Source organism: Ailuropoda melanoleuca, chromosome 19 (assembly GCF_002007445.2).
Source record: "Ailuropoda melanoleuca isolate Jingjing chromosome 19, ASM200744v2, whole genome shotgun sequence".
NCBI classification, from domain to species: domain Eukaryota; kingdom Metazoa; phylum Chordata; class Mammalia; order Carnivora; family Ursidae; genus Ailuropoda; species Ailuropoda melanoleuca.
In genome coordinates, this window is record NC_048236.1 from 25,184,848 (window position 1) to 25,201,679 (window position 16,832).

Sequence of the window (16,832 nt, forward strand, 5' to 3'; positions counted from 1 at the left end):
TAAATACGATCACATTGCACATACAGCTTTGCAACTGTCTTTTTATTCACTTAAAATATGTCTTTGGTGTCTTTGTCAACACATTTAATTCCTTCTCATTTCCAACAGCTGCAGAGAGCTGTAACTCAAGGATGTGCTTGTGGCTTTCTGTGTACTTACCCTAAAGTCCTGTAGTGGTTAGATCTGATTGGTAAAAGTCCTTCAGCTGACCCTTGTACCACCAACCACTCTAAGTCCTGACCCAAAAGGGGCACCAGGAGAGTCATTCAAAAGATCTGCTCTGTCCACCCCCAGAGACCAGACTTCTGTCAGTGCAGGGAGAAGGGCAGCATGGGATGATGAATACACATTCATCCAGCAGTTAACCCTGAGGGTCACAGAAACATTAGAAATCCAATCCCCTTGAAGTGGAACTCCTCCCTACAGTGTGGATGCCCAGTCGTGCACAGCCCACTTGGAGCAGGAAAGAAATTTTATTTGAGGCTGTTAAGGTCAAGTTAACTTACTTTAAAATTGCCATAGGAGGCCATTCATCCCCACTTCACTCCTCCCACTTCAAAGCCTTCTTCCCATCACTCAGATATTTGCCCTTGGAGCAATTAAGTCCCCTTTTATCTTTTCTGTGCTTTCATTAGCTGCTCTGTTTCTCTTTCTTAGCTTACAAAAGGGCAGATGTTTTTTTAAGTCAGATGTCAATATGTCAAACATCAAGTATCCATTCCCATGCAACACACCGTGAATATAATTAATACTCTACTGTAACAAATGTATGATTTCATTTGTATACCAAACTTACACATAATTGACCGGCCAGATAGAAAGAGTACTCTGTGCAGAGAGCTTAGAGTATCCAGCTCAGCTGAGGCCTTTGTTAGGCAGTATGTGAAGTCGCAGACTCCACAACACAAGGGAATTTTTTGCAGAAAGGAGCTACAAGCTTCTTTGGCGAGAAAACAAGAGACATGATTATACCGAGCAGCACTTTCATAGCCGTGCGGGCTAGGATGCCCCTGTGGCATCAAGCAGGAATCCACCGTGTTAGGGCTGAGGACGGGGCTACCAAGGAAACCGGAGCCAAAGCAGCCTGAGTGCTCCCTGGAACACCAAACTTTCCGAGGGCCACCGTCTGTCCGGTTCTTCCAAGGTTATGTAGCAGATGGTTCAGAATTGCATAGGTAAAGCATAGACTAGCCAAAGGGTCAGAACCAAGGCAATAAGTAGATCCCGTTCTCTGCCTTTTCAGTTTTCAGTTGTCACAGAACCCAGTAGCACCACTCCGAGCTGGGGTTCAAGATCTGTTTATTTGTGCCTCAAAGAGGTCAAAGCGAACCTTTCTGAAACACTCTAGTGTTTCAGAAGTTAAGCAACACAACTTCCACGTCCTGCTACTTATGGCTATTTCAACCTCTTTCTTTCAGATACCATTGTTCTTATCGCTTCAATAGCAGTTGTTTCTGCAAAAACTCAGGGTAATATTTTTGCCACGTCCGCACTCAGAAGTCTCCGTTTCCTACAGATCCTCCGCATGGTGCGCATGGACCGAAGGGGAGGCACTTGGAAATTACTAGGTTCAGTGGTTTATGCTCACAGCAAGGTACGAATCGCTTTCTAAATTACGAAACCAGACTTTTGAAACTTTTTCGTTGATTGCTGTGGAATATTTAATGAACCCATCAAGCACACTTAGTCATTTCAGAAGTTGGTTAAAGCACAAGGTATAATGGATTATTTAAAAGTTATCACACGGTTGCCAGAGGGAAGGGGAGTGGGAGAAGAGGCAAAATCCGTGAAAAGGAGAAAGACGGGGTTGCCGTTGTGGAATGACTAAGTCACAGGAATCAAGGGCTCAGCTCAGGGATAGTCAGTGATACTCTGACACCACACTGTGGTGAGCCCAGCCTCACATACAGACGTGTAGAATCACTGTGCTATACACCTGAAGCTAATAACATTGTGTGTCAACGTTACTCAAATAAAACATAATGTTTTTCAAGTCCTCATGCCTCGAATAAATTATAGTAAACCCATGACTTTAGAACACTGTGCAACCATAAAAAAAGACTGAGGAAGTTGTTCTGTTCGCTGGGACATCCTCTGAAGAAAAAAGTAAATTCTATAAATTCCATAAATACACACTATCGTAAATATCCAAAAAGTAGTAAAGTGAATACATAGATTTTTTTTTTCCTCCTTCACAGATTTTTTTACCTCTAACAGTCTTTCATTCCTTTTATATCTAGGAATTAATCACAGCTTGGTACATAGGATTTTTGGTTCTTATTTTTTCATCTTTCCTTGTCTATCTCGTGGAAAAGGATGCCAATAAAGAGTTTTCTACATATGCAGATGCTCTCTGGTGGGGCACAGTAAGTATAAAAATCTGTTTTTATTTTTTGGATGTTGTGAAATGTTTCCTTTGAATACAGTGTAATGATTTCTATGAATCATTTATGAAAGGTCTCAATAAAAACATTCACTTCCAAAAGAGAATTATGTGAAAATAGACAGCACTAAAATTGTCTAAAGAGTTTTCCCATCTCTATGGCTCAACAAAATTAAGTTCTCTTATAAATCATCAGAAGTATTTCTTGAGTGCTAGATTGTTGCCAAAATAAGGATTCATTACTTTTTTAAACTGTGATTAAAATCTTGATAGGGTTGTTTGTTTGTCTTAACTTTGTGGAGCACAGATTTTAAATGACCAATTTTGCATTGGTTTACCACTCATCAAAAAGTTTATCTGAGGTTAAAAAAAAGAAATAGTAGCTGAATGGAAGTTAAAGTAAAATTATGGCACAAGAAGTGAAAATTGGTAACCATCTGTGAGGTCAGAGATCATAGACACCTAATTTCAAAACTTTCCACTCAAAAACCTACTTTTCATTTAAAATGTTATTAAAGGATAGTTCACCAAACAAATAAAACAATCATGACCTCATAGAGACCCATGCTAAAGACTTTAACTCCTTTTTTTAAAACTTGTCATTATTAATGAGGGAACCAGTACAATGTTACATCTGTTTCAAAGGACTATCCAAGAAACAGAAACATATAAAGATCAAGAATATTGAAATGAATTCAAGTAGAAATAAAGCTGGCTTCTTCCACAGTGTGAGAATTTATTTACATGTCTATAGACAGGAATTATTTTGCAATGCTACCAGTTATCTACAACTTACCGAGTTGCAAAATAGCTCAAAAGCCATGAAAAATGCAGAGCCCCATAAAGTCAAAAGTCAATAACCTGGAAGTGTGTGCTCCACACAGGGCGTAGTTTTCCATTAAAGCAAAAAATCTTGTCTGCATTGTAAAGACTTTATGAAACAGTCATTGAAACATGGGTCCTAATAAGAATGCCACAGGATGGGGGAATGCTTTCTGCAATATAGAAACTATATTTTTAAGACATCCCAAAAGGGTGTTTTGTGAAAATGCACAGCATTTATAATTGTCTAAACAGGTACCCATCTCTTTGGTCCAACAAAGTTAAGTTCTCTAATAAATCATTAGTAATATTTCTTGGATGCTAGATTGTCACCAAAATTAAAATACATCATTTTCTTAAACTGTGGTCAAAATATTTATAAGTTGGGGGGCACCTGGGTGGCTCAGTAGGTTAAGGGTCTGACTCAGATCTGATCTCAGGGTTGTGAGTTCAAGCCCCACATTGGGCTCCACACTGGGCATGGAACCTATTTAGAAAAAATATATATGTTGGTTGGTTGTTTTATGGAACATAGATTTAAGTTACCAATTGTTGCATTGTTTTGCTACTCATCAAAAGCACATCAGTGAGAGCTAGAACTCTTGTCAAGGACAAAGAAAATTTGTCAGGCTTATGTTAAGCAAAACTCAGTATGTTTCTTGGCCACACAGCAGCAGTAAAATGAATAAGAATCATTTCTTATTGGTTTAGGATTTTTTTCTTAAATTATCAAAGTCAGTGTCTTCAAGATCATGCCATTGGTAACAAAGCAATCTGGTGGTGTAATAATTTGGTTCTCAGCTCCTCCCTCCTACCCCACAAACATTAATGGACATTTTGAAAGAAGGAAGGTGGAAAACCTGAAAAAGAGCAGTCATGTGACATTCTTAAAATACCTTTTATATGTAGAATGCAAGTGAAAATTTATGACTCATTGTGTGATAAACTGTGTAAACTGAGAAAATAGGAGGCTCTACTAGCTAACAAGGGGAAGACAGTTTATTATCCCAGGCTTCAAAGCAACAATTTGAATTTAAGTTTAGTTTTTGTTTTTCTTTGATAATTCTAACATACTTAAATTCTTGAGACAGTCAGGTGCACCTGTCCCATTGAGATGCGGTCATTGATGAGTTCAGCCTGGCAGCTCTTCATCTTTCTTTACAATATTCTTCCTTTTCTCCTTATTACTAATCAGAAGTGCTGTATTGTATGTTAAACAGTGTGTGGGAAACTCTTAATATACTTCTCACTTAGTCACTAGCTTCTTTCTTTTGCCAGAATAACCCACGTAGCAGGTTTTCAAAGGTCATATCTGTGACTTTCAGAGGGGAAGCAACATATTTTCATTGATTTCCATTTCAGTAGTGCTATTTTGACTGAAGCTTAACCTGTGCTTAACAGGTTCTTTGAATGGCCTAATTATGTCTCCATTAAAAAATAATCTGGTTTAAAAAAAAAATAATAATCTGGTTTTGAATACCAAAGTAAAAATCTTCTAAGATGTCAAGCTTCTAGGAAAAGGCCTTGTTGGTCCGCAGTGGGTTTGTTGATATTAACTGAGTCATTAATGAAATTGTCTAAAGCCTAAAAATACACAAAAAAGCAAGCAAGAGTGCTTATTATTTCTATTCTTTTTTAAAAGATTTTATTTATTTATTTGACAGAGAGAGAGAGAACACAAGCGGGGGAGCACCAGGCAGAGGGAGAGAGAGAAGCAGGCTCCCCTCTCGGCAGGGAGCCAGACTCGGGGCTCCATCCCAGGACTCTGGAATCATGGCCTGAGCCAAAGGCAGATGCTTTACAGACTGAGCCACCCAGTCGCCCCTATTTCTATTCTTTATAAGAAGAACATATACTGGGTCTCTGGTGTGAAATAAAATAAATTTAGAATACTATATCTTTTATTATATATTGTTCAAGACCTTAATAAATATGTGGCTGGATACTTTCTAGTTAAAATTGTCCATGTTGCACACAATGAACACCTTGCTAACTATGGAAGTATCCAGAATAAATAGAGAAATGAAAGCATCCTGAATTGGAGTGTTTCTAAGTGTTAGACTTCAATTAAAAAACAGGAAATTCTCGGGGCGCCTGGGTGGCACAGCGGTTAAGCGTCTGCCTTCGGCTCAGGGCGTGATCCCGGCGTTGTGGGATCGAGCCCCACGTCAGGCTCCTCTGCTATGAGCCTGCTTCTTCCTCTCCCACTCCCCCTGCTTGTGTTTCCTCTCTCGCTGGCTGTCTCTGTCTCTGTCTCTGTCAAATAAATAAATAAAATCTTTAAAAAAAAAAAAAAACCAGGAAATTCTCTTCATTAAAAAAGCCCAAATTATTGACATTAAGTGTCAAAATGCAATTTGTGGCTTATGGATACAATATTTCAGTCAATTCTGAATACTAAGTAGCAACCTCCTCTCATGAAGAAAATAGCGAGGGCTAGCTCCAAGACCAACTTTGGAAGGATTCATGGTATGAACAGCATTACTCAAATCCAATAACAATTCAAAGAATTCTGATCCCTGAAAACAATTCTACACTATTGAATAACAACACTTAGCTCATTAAGTAAGTGGAGTAATCAGTATAAAAGGCCTGGTACTCAGACCACAGCCAGTGCCCAATCCAAGATGGTGGCTACTGTTGGCATAGACATATCGTTATGGATGTTAGATGGAAGCACCTTTCTAACAAAAGGAACAAAGAGCTATATACTTCATGGCAGACTCACAGATTAAGCACAGAAGGGGCTTGGGAATTGGGGGTTATGATGAAAAGATGTTCTCGGTTCTGAAGGGACATTGGGGACAAAGGAAATAGAAGAGGGTCAAGGGGAAGTAACTCTCATGGCTGAGGCACTGGCAGCTACAGGAAAAGAGGATCTTCTGATTGTTAGGCAGAGCTCCAATTGATGTTATTTCCTATTATTAGTTTCCTCCTTTTTGGTTGCTTTAGATTTATTCTGAAATAATTTAAGAACAAGTCTTCCTGGAGTTATTTCCTATTATTACCTCCTTCGTTCCTATTATTGTTTTTCCTCCTTTTGATTTGCTTTAGATTTATTCTGAAATAACTTAAGATCAGGTCTTCCTGAAGTAATATTGCCAGATAATGATCTGTTCTCGAAGGCCAGTTTGTTCTCTACTTACTGCTATTTCTGTGTTGAAGACAATGTTATGGGTGGCTTGTTTATTAAGAAGCATACAGCAGCAAATAGTATAAGTATTCTTGAGTCAGCATCTGAGTACAGTCCCCACCTGGGACCGTGTGCTTGATGTGATTACTCCAGGCGTGTAGAAGAATTTGGTATGAGCCAGTTAGTGCTAGAGTTCATGCTGGAAATCTTACAGTCTTTATCAAAGCCGATAACATAGAAGGCTCTATGGACAGTGTAGTGGATGGTACACTCAGCAGGCTATACGGCCCCGATAGCTGTCATGAGTTTCATCCCCCTGCAAAATCTAAGAACAAGAAATGGTGTAAATTTGTGGAATGAACAAAAATACCCTTGTGTCTCATAATACTGAGAATCAGCCCTCCTTACCTTGGGCTCGCCAGTACAAAATGTTTCCTGCAACTTTTATAAGCTGTTGTTTTCCGACTCAGTGTTGGTACATTAAATAAAAGTTAACAATTATTTCTCACTACCAAAGTATTATCTGATGGTATCAAAACTTTACTCGGCCACGAGATAATCAACACAGCAACCCCTAACTATTCAAGCACATTATTAAGTACCAAGCAAAAACTGACACACACACACACCCAAGCTGCTACCCACTGAAACATCTTAGCTGCTATGAGCATCTGCAAGTCTTGTGCCTACCCGGATGGCACAGATGTATGAAATATATTGGTCATAAGCCTCGTCAGGGAAGCCTTTCCTAAGAAGTCTGTTCCATTAGTAACGTCATCTCACACGTGGCTCTGAATACTTTTGCTCAGTGTTAGTCTATAAATATTGAGCGCATACTGTATGGAAAAGAACAGAAGAATTCAAGTCAGGAGACTTGGCTTCCAGCCCCGACATTGTGATTTAGCAGAGGTGTGGTATTCAGCAATCATTTACTATGTCTCTAAAATTGAGAAAATAGTATTACCCAAACACAAAGTTGCTATGCGTAGTAAACACGATTAGTATATGTAGGGCCTTTATCGGGCACTGGACAAATGTTAGTCCCTACTATTGTTACGTATTTGACAACAAGCCTGGAAGAACAACCGAGAATGCTGTTGCCCCGAGTTGCCTGCCACAGCAGCTCCCACATTAGATGATGCCACCACCACGAGAGAGTCTGCTGTTTGCAGACTCAAAACCTTTCTCATCTAGTTTACGGTGAACAAATTTCTGCACAGGTTCTAGACCACTCACTCCCTGAAACTAGGTGTTCAGGAAGTAGCCCAGAGAGAAGAGAGGAGAAGGGAAGAATAGAGAAGAGAAGAGAAGAGAAGAGAAGAGAAGAGAAGAGAAGAGAAGAGAAGAGGGGAGGGGGAGAGGAGAGGAGAGGAGAGGAGAGGAGAGGAGAGGAGAGGAGAGGGTGGGGAAGAGATTGCTGAAAAACTGCTCATGTGACTCATCCTCCTTTGAAGCCTTATGGGGAAATTATACTGTGCTTTGGAAATCTCCAAGTAGTATGTTCTTAACTTGTTCACATGAATGAACTAGCTGTAAACTAGTAGCCATAATTGTATTCTCAAAATTAGGCCAATAAATGTTTATTGATTTGTTACTTGAAGGGAAGAAGGATGAGTTTATATCTACTGGTCTGGAATTAATTCTGTTATTAAAGGAAAAAGAAAAAAAAAAACTACAGCCTAACCAGCATCCAAATTATAATCCGACCATAGCATCTGCCATCCCACAAAAAAAGAAAGGAAAGGAAGAGGAAAGAAAAATCAAGAAAGCTTGGGCCACAATTTGCATTTGTTCTGCAGTATTATTCCTGAGGAAGACTTCTCGATGACGAAACACACCAAGGACCCCCAGTCCACCTTTGCTACCACAATTACACATTTATACCAACGTTTGCAACCCTCAGAGTTTTCAGAAAATATCTTTTCTCGCCTGCGTGGCTGCAACCGAGTTCATGCAATATGAGGGCAAAAATTTATCTGAACTGTTTCCATCTGCCAAATCACCTTCAAGTAAATGCCCGACGGGAGAGACAGCACAAACTGCCCGCGTTCCTGAGGTCGGCTGAGGTGAGCAGCAGCCTGAGGTGGGCCGGTCCCTCTCGGACCCCGATCCATCTCGTCCGGCTACAACCTGACAATGCACCTGCCAGTTTCCACCTCTGGTCCCAAGTGTGGCGATAAATGGCATCCTCCACTCGATGAAACTGGTCATCTCGCTATGACTGCACTGGAAGAGATATTCGACATTTTTTTTAATCTTTTAATGTTTATAAGTAAATTCAAAACTTCACAGACTTTCCAAGGATATTGTAAACACAATAGTCAAAAGTCAGTAAGAATCAATAATCGATATGTAAGTACATTAGAAAATTCATAAATACATTTTAAAAATGTAATCTATTCAGCATATGTTAACCAGCATATATCTTTTAAGCTCTGGAAGTAGGTCCAAAATGGAGTTATGTCCAATATGGTGGATTTTCCCCATTCCCTGAAGATCACACAGGCAGCCTGTCCAGTTTCTCTGACACAAGCCGCTGTTCCAGGAGCTCCCCTGACTAGCTGGTGTCTTTGGGCTTCTGTGTGAGCCTGCCTTTCTCTAACTTCAGATCCCAGTGAAACTCACCATTACTAGGTTCAGCCACTGGAAGATCCACAAGATTTCTGGACGACGTAACAGGTTTATTGTTTGACACAAGGGTGGAAGAATAAGCCCCACGAGGGCCTCCGCTACTCAGTTCATGTACAAAGGACCAGCAGATAATTGTTAGCAGGGCATTCCCGAGGCTAGGGAAAGAAAAGAAACAATGTAGTTATACTGTTCGGGGAGATACACCAGAATTTCAAGGACAACTTAACCTAAAAGTCCAGAAAAATCAATGAACACCTCTGCCGGCCTCATCTGAGATGGTTTCATCACATGCAACTGGTCATTGCTTAGAAAGTCAGCAACCGGATCAAGCTGATGGGACAGTGTAAATTCATAAAGACGGCTCACTCCTTTTATTGTAAGTGCATCTTAGAAATGTCAGTTTCATCCCCATCTGTCCCCATCAGGGAGCCCAGTTGCCCCCTTTGCAGCCACAAAAAGTGACCTGTTCCCAGCAGGCATGAAACAAAGGAAAGTCCCACTCCCCAGCATGGACTGAGACAAAACTGCTACCCTGTTGCCAGATCCTTCTCAAGCCGAGCCCGGCAACAAAAGGCCTCTATGCTTTCAACCAAGCAACATCCAGAGGAGAGACTTTGAAATCGGAGTGGAGGAAGTTGTTGCACCTGAGTGTGGCCACCAGCCATTCCAGCCCCCTGCAGCCAGTGACACGTGGTCACCTGCCAACCTGAACTGAGGGCTGAGAGAAGGTGGGCAGGGTCTTTGCTGTCCCCCAAGGGGCTCCAGGGGGCAGCTCTCAGAGTTCATCGGGTTCTTTTCTCCCTGACAAGCACACCTATAAGAAGGAGGGCAACTCTAAATTCAGAATGAGAGAGAGCAGGCATTCTTCTCTACTCAAAATGAAACACTGGGCACATCGTCACGTTGCTGTGTCTCATTTTTTGGACTTAAAAGTAGTGGTTTTTTTAAAAAAAAAAAAAAAACCCACTCTCTGAGCAATGAGCCAAGGAGAATAGTGCAAATGAACGGTAGTTCCCCCTTATCCATGTTTCTCTTTCCACTGCTTCTGTTACGTGCGGTCAATCTGCACTTGGGAACCAGATGGTCCCCCTTCTGACGTTTAGTCAGAAGGTCAACAGTAGCCTAACGCTACGTCACCATGCCTATGTCATTCATCGTGTAGGCATTTTATCATCTCATATCATCACAAGAAGGATGAGTGCAGCATCATATTTCAAGAGAGACCACATTCACATAACTTTTGTTAGAGTATATTGTTGTAATTGTTCTTATTATTAGTTATTGTTGATCTCTTATTGTACCTAATTTATGTAGTAAACTTTATCATAGGTATATGTGTATAGAAAACAAACATAGTATATATAGGGTTCAGTACTGTCTGTGGCTTCAAGCATCCATTGGGGTCTTGCAACATATCCCTCGTGGATAAGAGGGGACTACTGTATTATTAGAATATAAAGTTTAGGGGCGCCTGGGTGGCACAGCGGTTAAGCGTCTGCCTTCGGCTCGGGGCGTGATCCCGGCGTTATGGGATCGAGCCCCACATCAGGCTCCTCCGCTATGAGCCTGCTTCTTCCTCTCCCACTCCCCCTGCTTGTGTTCCCTCTCTCACTGGCTGTCTCTATCTCTGTCGAATAAATAAATAAAATCTTTAAAAAAAAAAATAAAGTTTACCATGAAATGTATTATTATTGCTGTTACCAACCATGAAATATCTCCTTCAGTTTATTATGATTAAACTGCTGTAAAAGGATTAAGCTGTTTGGAAGAAGAATTATAGATTAAAATCTTTCCTATATATTTAAGATTAGGAACCTATAATACAATTGAACCAGGAATATTTTTTCTGCAGTCTCAAGGAATGCCTTGGAGAGCCGCACCCCTCACACTGCTAGTGATGGGTGATTAACTTGGCTGCTAGGTTCTATTACAAATTCCCTTTCTCCAACCTTGGATAAGTACCCCCACCCCCCACCCCTGTTCTGTAAACCTCTTGATTTGTCCTTGACACCCTCTCACACTGTCACTGCCCCAAGCTCTAAGCTTTTCACTCCCCACAGCTGACCCCACCCTTGCCTTTACTGGACTTGAAGAGAACCAACTCAGGCATTCCCAGTGCTTCACTTCCCTCATGCTGTGTCCACATCTTTCCCCCATGACAGAAGACACGTCTGTCCACGCTGGCAAGGCTAACCCTTCCAGCTGTACCCTTGATCCTATTTTCCTTCCTCCATGGTTGCCTTACCCTGTGATAAAACTACCACTCTTCCTCCCCACTCAGTCTCACTCTCTCAGCAGACATGCATAAACATATCCTAGAAAGCCCGCCTTCAAGTAAGAGATTTCTGGGAGTTCTGGCCCTATTTTTCTCACTCCATTTGTTGCTAATATTCTTGAAAGGATTCTTCATTTATTTTCTAAATATTTACTGAGTTCCTCCTACTTTGTGGCAAGCATCATGCTAGATGTTAGCGAGATAATAAAGACATGGTTTCCCTTCTGGTGAAGGAAACAGGGACCCCTGCGCAAAGAAACATACAGAAATCTACCACTTATGCTAAGCACTATTAAGAAACAAGGGGCTGAAATAGAAAGAACTGGAGGCCCTATTGTGGATAGGGTGGGTAGGGAAGGCCATTTTGATGATGGAGTATTTTGGATAAGACTCGAAGAATGAGAAGGAACTCTGGGAAGGGTGGGGAGAAGAGCAGTTCTGGCTGAAGAAACAGGATATGCAAAGGCCCTGTGGCAGAAGTAGCCTGGCCTATTTGAGTAGCTGAAAGGACATTGTGGTCAAAGTACAGTGAGCAAGGGTGAAATCAGGAAGATCTTAGAGAGGCAACCATGGAGATATCAGGAGAAAAACCACGGAAGTGAGAAGAGAAGAAATCTGGGAAGGGCTCAGCAGCAGAGGTGAAAGTTTCTGAAAGGTCTGGCATCATGGAGCATCATCTCCTTGTATCATTTCTGCCTCTCAAATGTAACCCTGCCCTCAAAGCCCAGGTAAGAGGATAAAACCAAAACAACCACTTTCTTAGAAATCAGCGGCCATTTACCTCCATATCCAGTATCTTTTCTCAGTCCACTTTGTCCTTGTTTTCTATGAGACTGTGATACCAGGGGTCACCTGGTCCTTTAGGAAACTCTCTTTTCTCTATTGAGTTTCCATTTATATAACCCATTTCTAATTCCCTTACTTTTTAAAATATTTATTCTTCTCTGACTTTCCTTTCCTTTCCATTCCTTCAATGTCTGTTTCCCAAGGTGTCCTTGGACCCCTTCTTTGCAGCTTTTGCAGTCTCATTTATTCACAAAGCTTCCACAATCATCCTGTGCCTGATTCCAAAACCCAAATCTCATGCCAAACCCAATCTCTCTCTTTCCGAGACTTAAGTTCTCTATCTCAATTTCCTGCTCAACATTTCTAGATCAGAGTCGTGCTAACATTTAAAAAACACTTATCTGCAAAACCAAACTCTGTCTTTACTCTAAAATCTTCTATTTCCCATTATCAAGTTTCTATTTATGGCGCAACCCTCTCCCCCTCGAAATGTTGAAGTCCTTGTTGACTTAGTCTTCCCTTTCATCCCAGACAATTAACAAATTTAACTTCCTAACACAGCTCTTTACTTTGCCCTCCATTACAGTTCCAATTCACTTACCCCATTGTTCGCCAGGTCATGCAGAACCTTGTGGGCCCTGGAGAGGAGCTGGGACTTTGTTCTAAGACTCATGGGAAGATCCCGGAGCAGTCTGATCATTGCAGAGACATGATCCAAATACCGTTTTTCAAAGACACCCCCTGATCTAGCTCTAGCATACCTAGTTAATCTCCTCTTCCACTAATGGTCTTCAGACCAACCATTCTCCAGCCCATCGGAAAAATGTATACTTTCTAGAACCTACCCTGTTTGTCCTCACTGCTGTGCAGCTGGTCACCTCTTTTCCCTCTCTAGATCACCCTCTTCATCATTTCTGCCTCTGAAAGTACTGCTTCTCCTTCAAAGCCTAGGGATGCTGATTTCTCCCTAGTAAAGCCTCCTTGACCCCCCCCAAGCTGGTGAGAATCAATCAGTTCTTTGAATCCCCATAGCAGATTACATATGCATCCATCATAATACCTGTCTTGCCTTATTTTGTGTTTTAATGATTTGTGTGTGACGTGTCTCCCCTCTTAATGCCATAAATATCTTAGGACAAGAACTATGTACCTCTCATTTTTGTTCCACTACAAATCATAACACGTGCCTTGCACACACCGGACCTCCAGGAAATGCCTGCCAAGGTAATAAATAGCCTTAATTAACATAAATTATTGCTTTGTGTACTGATCCAGTCCTAAATCCATGGTGCTACCATTTCTGTATCACTGATGGTTATCCACTTATTTAAATAACCTTTCTTTGAATACACTTAGAAAAGATGGAAAATTGTGTTATAAGGAAGGAACAAATATGTAGGTTATTCCCTTCCTTAAACAAAGAGAAGCTCTGTTATGCGTCACGGAAAATTAAAGCACAGTAATAAAATGCGCCAACGAGGCTTGTTGAATAGTGATTTAGTGGAAACGTTGCTTTGCCTCCTGTTCATAGGTCCTAACTTTCCTCTCAAGTACTTAAGCTGCACGTTATATTTATTTTGTTTTTAGATTACATTGACAACGATTGGCTATGGAGACAAAACTCCCCTAACTTGGCTGGGAAGATTGCTTTCTGCAGGCTTTGCGCTCCTTGGCATTTCTTTCTTTGCACTTCCTGCCGTGAGTATCTTTGCAAAAATAAAGCAATTTAAACTAGATCTTAGAGGTTTATTAGCATGAGCTTTCATAAATTGGAATGCCCGGAACACATCTGTATCGTTTACAAATATGTTGACTTTTCTACGTACATCTAGTTGGGAAATTTATGAAATATGGTCTTCCCTTGGAGACGCTCAACCTGGGAGTTTTATGCCTGCTACGTCTTAATGACTAAATAATAATTCAGATGGCGTCACCTCTCAGTCAACGTGCTACTAATGGATTTAAAATATGTGTAAAGATTTAAAGATATCTTCTTTTTAAACTGATCTCTCCATTTTGGCTTCTAACGTGTGCTGCTGAAGAGATGGATGTGACAAGTGGAATATTTACCTCTCCAGATCCATTTGAGTGAAAAGCACATGACCTTAAAGGGTTTCTCTGTGTCAGATGATTTATTCTTTCTGTCATTGTCATTGATTTTTCCTAATGAACAGCTTCTGCATTTTATCAGAATGAAGAGCACATTTATCTTCTCCCAAGCTTCTGATTATTTTCTCCTTAACAGGTGAAGTTTGCTTTCTGATCATTTTATCCTCTTGTTTCTTCAGAGGCAGTTGGTCAAAATATTACACTTTGCCTCCATCCCCAAACTCTCACTTTCGTTCACTCCACCTCTTGCAGGGGAAGAGAGCCAACAAAAAGGAGCGTGGCGGTCTTGGCAGCAGTCATGCTTAAGGAACAATAGCCTCACTCTTGCTCCAGACAGATGCTGAGTTGCGTCACAGCCTCTGCTGAGCGGAGACCCCAGGGCACCCCTCCAAAGGAAGCCAAGGGACTAGGGATTTTCGGCACCCCAGCCTTTAGCTCACAGGGTTCCTCCTCTGCCCAGGAATGAGTGCAGAGGATGCTCATGTCGTTCCCATGGCCAGAGCTCAAGTCTGGGTTGACCAGCTGCTTCTGGCCCGGACCGGACAGGACCACAGAGCAGACGCTGAAAAGACTGGGCAAGCAGTTGAGCATTAGCTCTTAGCTTGAGTGTAAAGCCACACATTACATGGTTTTGTCACGCACTACCAATGTGACTGTGTTCATTTGCTGGGGCTGCTGGGAAGTTTTCACAGACCAGCTGGCTTAAATAGCAGAAATCTGTTACCTCACAGAAGTCCAAAATCGAGGAGGTGGCAGGGTCGGTTCCCTCTGAGGGCTATGGGAGAAGGAACTGTTCCAGACTTCTTTCCTTGGCTCGTGGATGGCAGTCTTCTCCCTGTATCTTCACATGGTCTGTACCTGTGTCCACGTGTCCTCTCATAAAGACACCAAGCATATTATATTAGGGCCCATCCTAATGACCTCCTTGTAACTTGACTACTTCTGTAAAGACCTTATCCCCAAGTAAGGTCACATTCTAAGGCACTCCACCATATGGCTTTGAGAAGGATACAGTTCAGCCAATAACAGTAACCTTGAGTATGTTTCCTCATCTGTACGATAGAGGAAGAATTATGGCACCCAGAGAAATGTTGCGAAGACCAATGTGGTAATATAAGTCAAATGCTTGTCATGAAGAAAACTTTCATGAAGTATTTTTTCCATTTTCTGTATGAATCTAGATATATTGTTTCCTCTTATGAGGTGACAAAATCAAGGAGAGTCAAAACATCTCACTTATCCAGAATCATCTCATCTGGCAAGCTAAACAATCCAGAACAGAGCAGAGAGTCTTTCAATAATCAAATTCCCTACATGAAAATACTTTTAGAAATAATAAAATACATTATTGGGCTTTTTTTTTTTTTTTACCAAAATAGATGCTGCTTTTGTGTTTATGCTTATCCTGAGACCACATAGAAAACAACCTCTGTGATCCAGTGAAAAGCTACAAACAGGGACGGAGGCAACCTCTGGGCTATTAAAATCAACAGCAGTGTGTGTGCTGCCCTCATGGGAGGACCTCTTGAGACCTAATTCATAACCTGTTCTTAATTTAGAGAAAATTCTGATAAGCTGAGCTACATAGTTTCACAATTCTCTGAAGATTATAAACAACAAAGATAGAGAGGTAGGCTGATTGAACAAACATTGTAACAGGAAGAGATGGTGGAAGACTAACAAGGAAGGAGGGGGAAAGTCTGTAAGGGGCAAGCAGACACAAGTGTTTAAAATGTGGAAGGACCTGGGGCCAGTTAGTGTTAGGGTCGACCCACCTCGGGAAGCTGGCTGCATCCAGCACGGCCAAATATCAGTCCCCATAATGAGACTCTGGACTACCGCAGGAAGGTTAAATTGTGTCATTCTGTTAGGGTAAAGGTCAGAGACTAAGTAGTCATGCTTGGAAACATTTCCCAATAAAGTGATTACAATTTTCATATATGCAAATTAAATTAATATGTGTTGGAAATGTGAAAAGCTTGCTTGCACAGAACAGAACATTCCCTAACAATGCCAAGAGAAGTTGGCTTTCCTGCAATGTTTTATTGCAACCTCACATTAGGTGCTGAGTTCTTCTTTATGGAGTGAAAGACTCAGTAGTCCATATACACCCTTAAAAAAGAAAAAACAAGGTGGCTGGAAATGCCATTATGTCTTATGTACTTGCGTGCAACAGTGTTGTGTGATTAAGATTTAGGAGAGCACATCTTGCTAGGAGAGTTAGAGGTGAGTCGTAAGCCATCCCTGCTTGGGGTTCCTCCCACCCAGAAACCCAAGGACCAAGAAAGAGAAGAGCCTTGCCCCCATCTTTCGTCAAAGCAGAAGGACTCTCCTGAACACCACAGGACCCACAGGCCCCCCTTCCCAAACTCCACGGGGAGGTCACTTGAGGCCCGCAACAAGGCCCAGCATGGCAGAGGCACTCTGCCCTTCAGCATCTCTCAGGCACAGGCCTCTCTCCTCTTTCAGATGCTCCCTTCCTTCTTGCGAAGAGCATCGTTCAGTCGAGCCTGTGTGCCTGTGTGAGATGCACAGCGGGCTCCTTAAATCTAGAAAGTAAAAAAGGATGAATATTTAAAATATTTACCGAATCACATTTTCTCTGTACTTACTGTTTATGTAGCACTTCTCAACATAGCACTAAAACGTAAAACCTAAAAATTTAAGTCACATGATCTTAGATAATGAATTAA

The 16,832-nt window shown here is 41.4% G+C and overlaps 1 protein-coding gene across 1 annotated transcript in view; it reads left to right on the forward strand.

The window, feature by feature from the left end:
* Positions 1 to 16,832, forward strand: part of KCNQ5 (potassium voltage-gated channel subfamily Q member 5) — a 502,936-nt gene that overhangs the window by 401,671 nt on the left and 84,433 nt on the right. Inside the window, 3 exon segments of the mRNA XM_019796792.2 lie at positions 1,419 to 1,594; positions 2,241 to 2,366; positions 13,618 to 13,728. Coding sequence (XP_019652351.2) covers positions 1,419 to 1,594; positions 2,241 to 2,366; positions 13,618 to 13,728 — 413 coding nt within the window.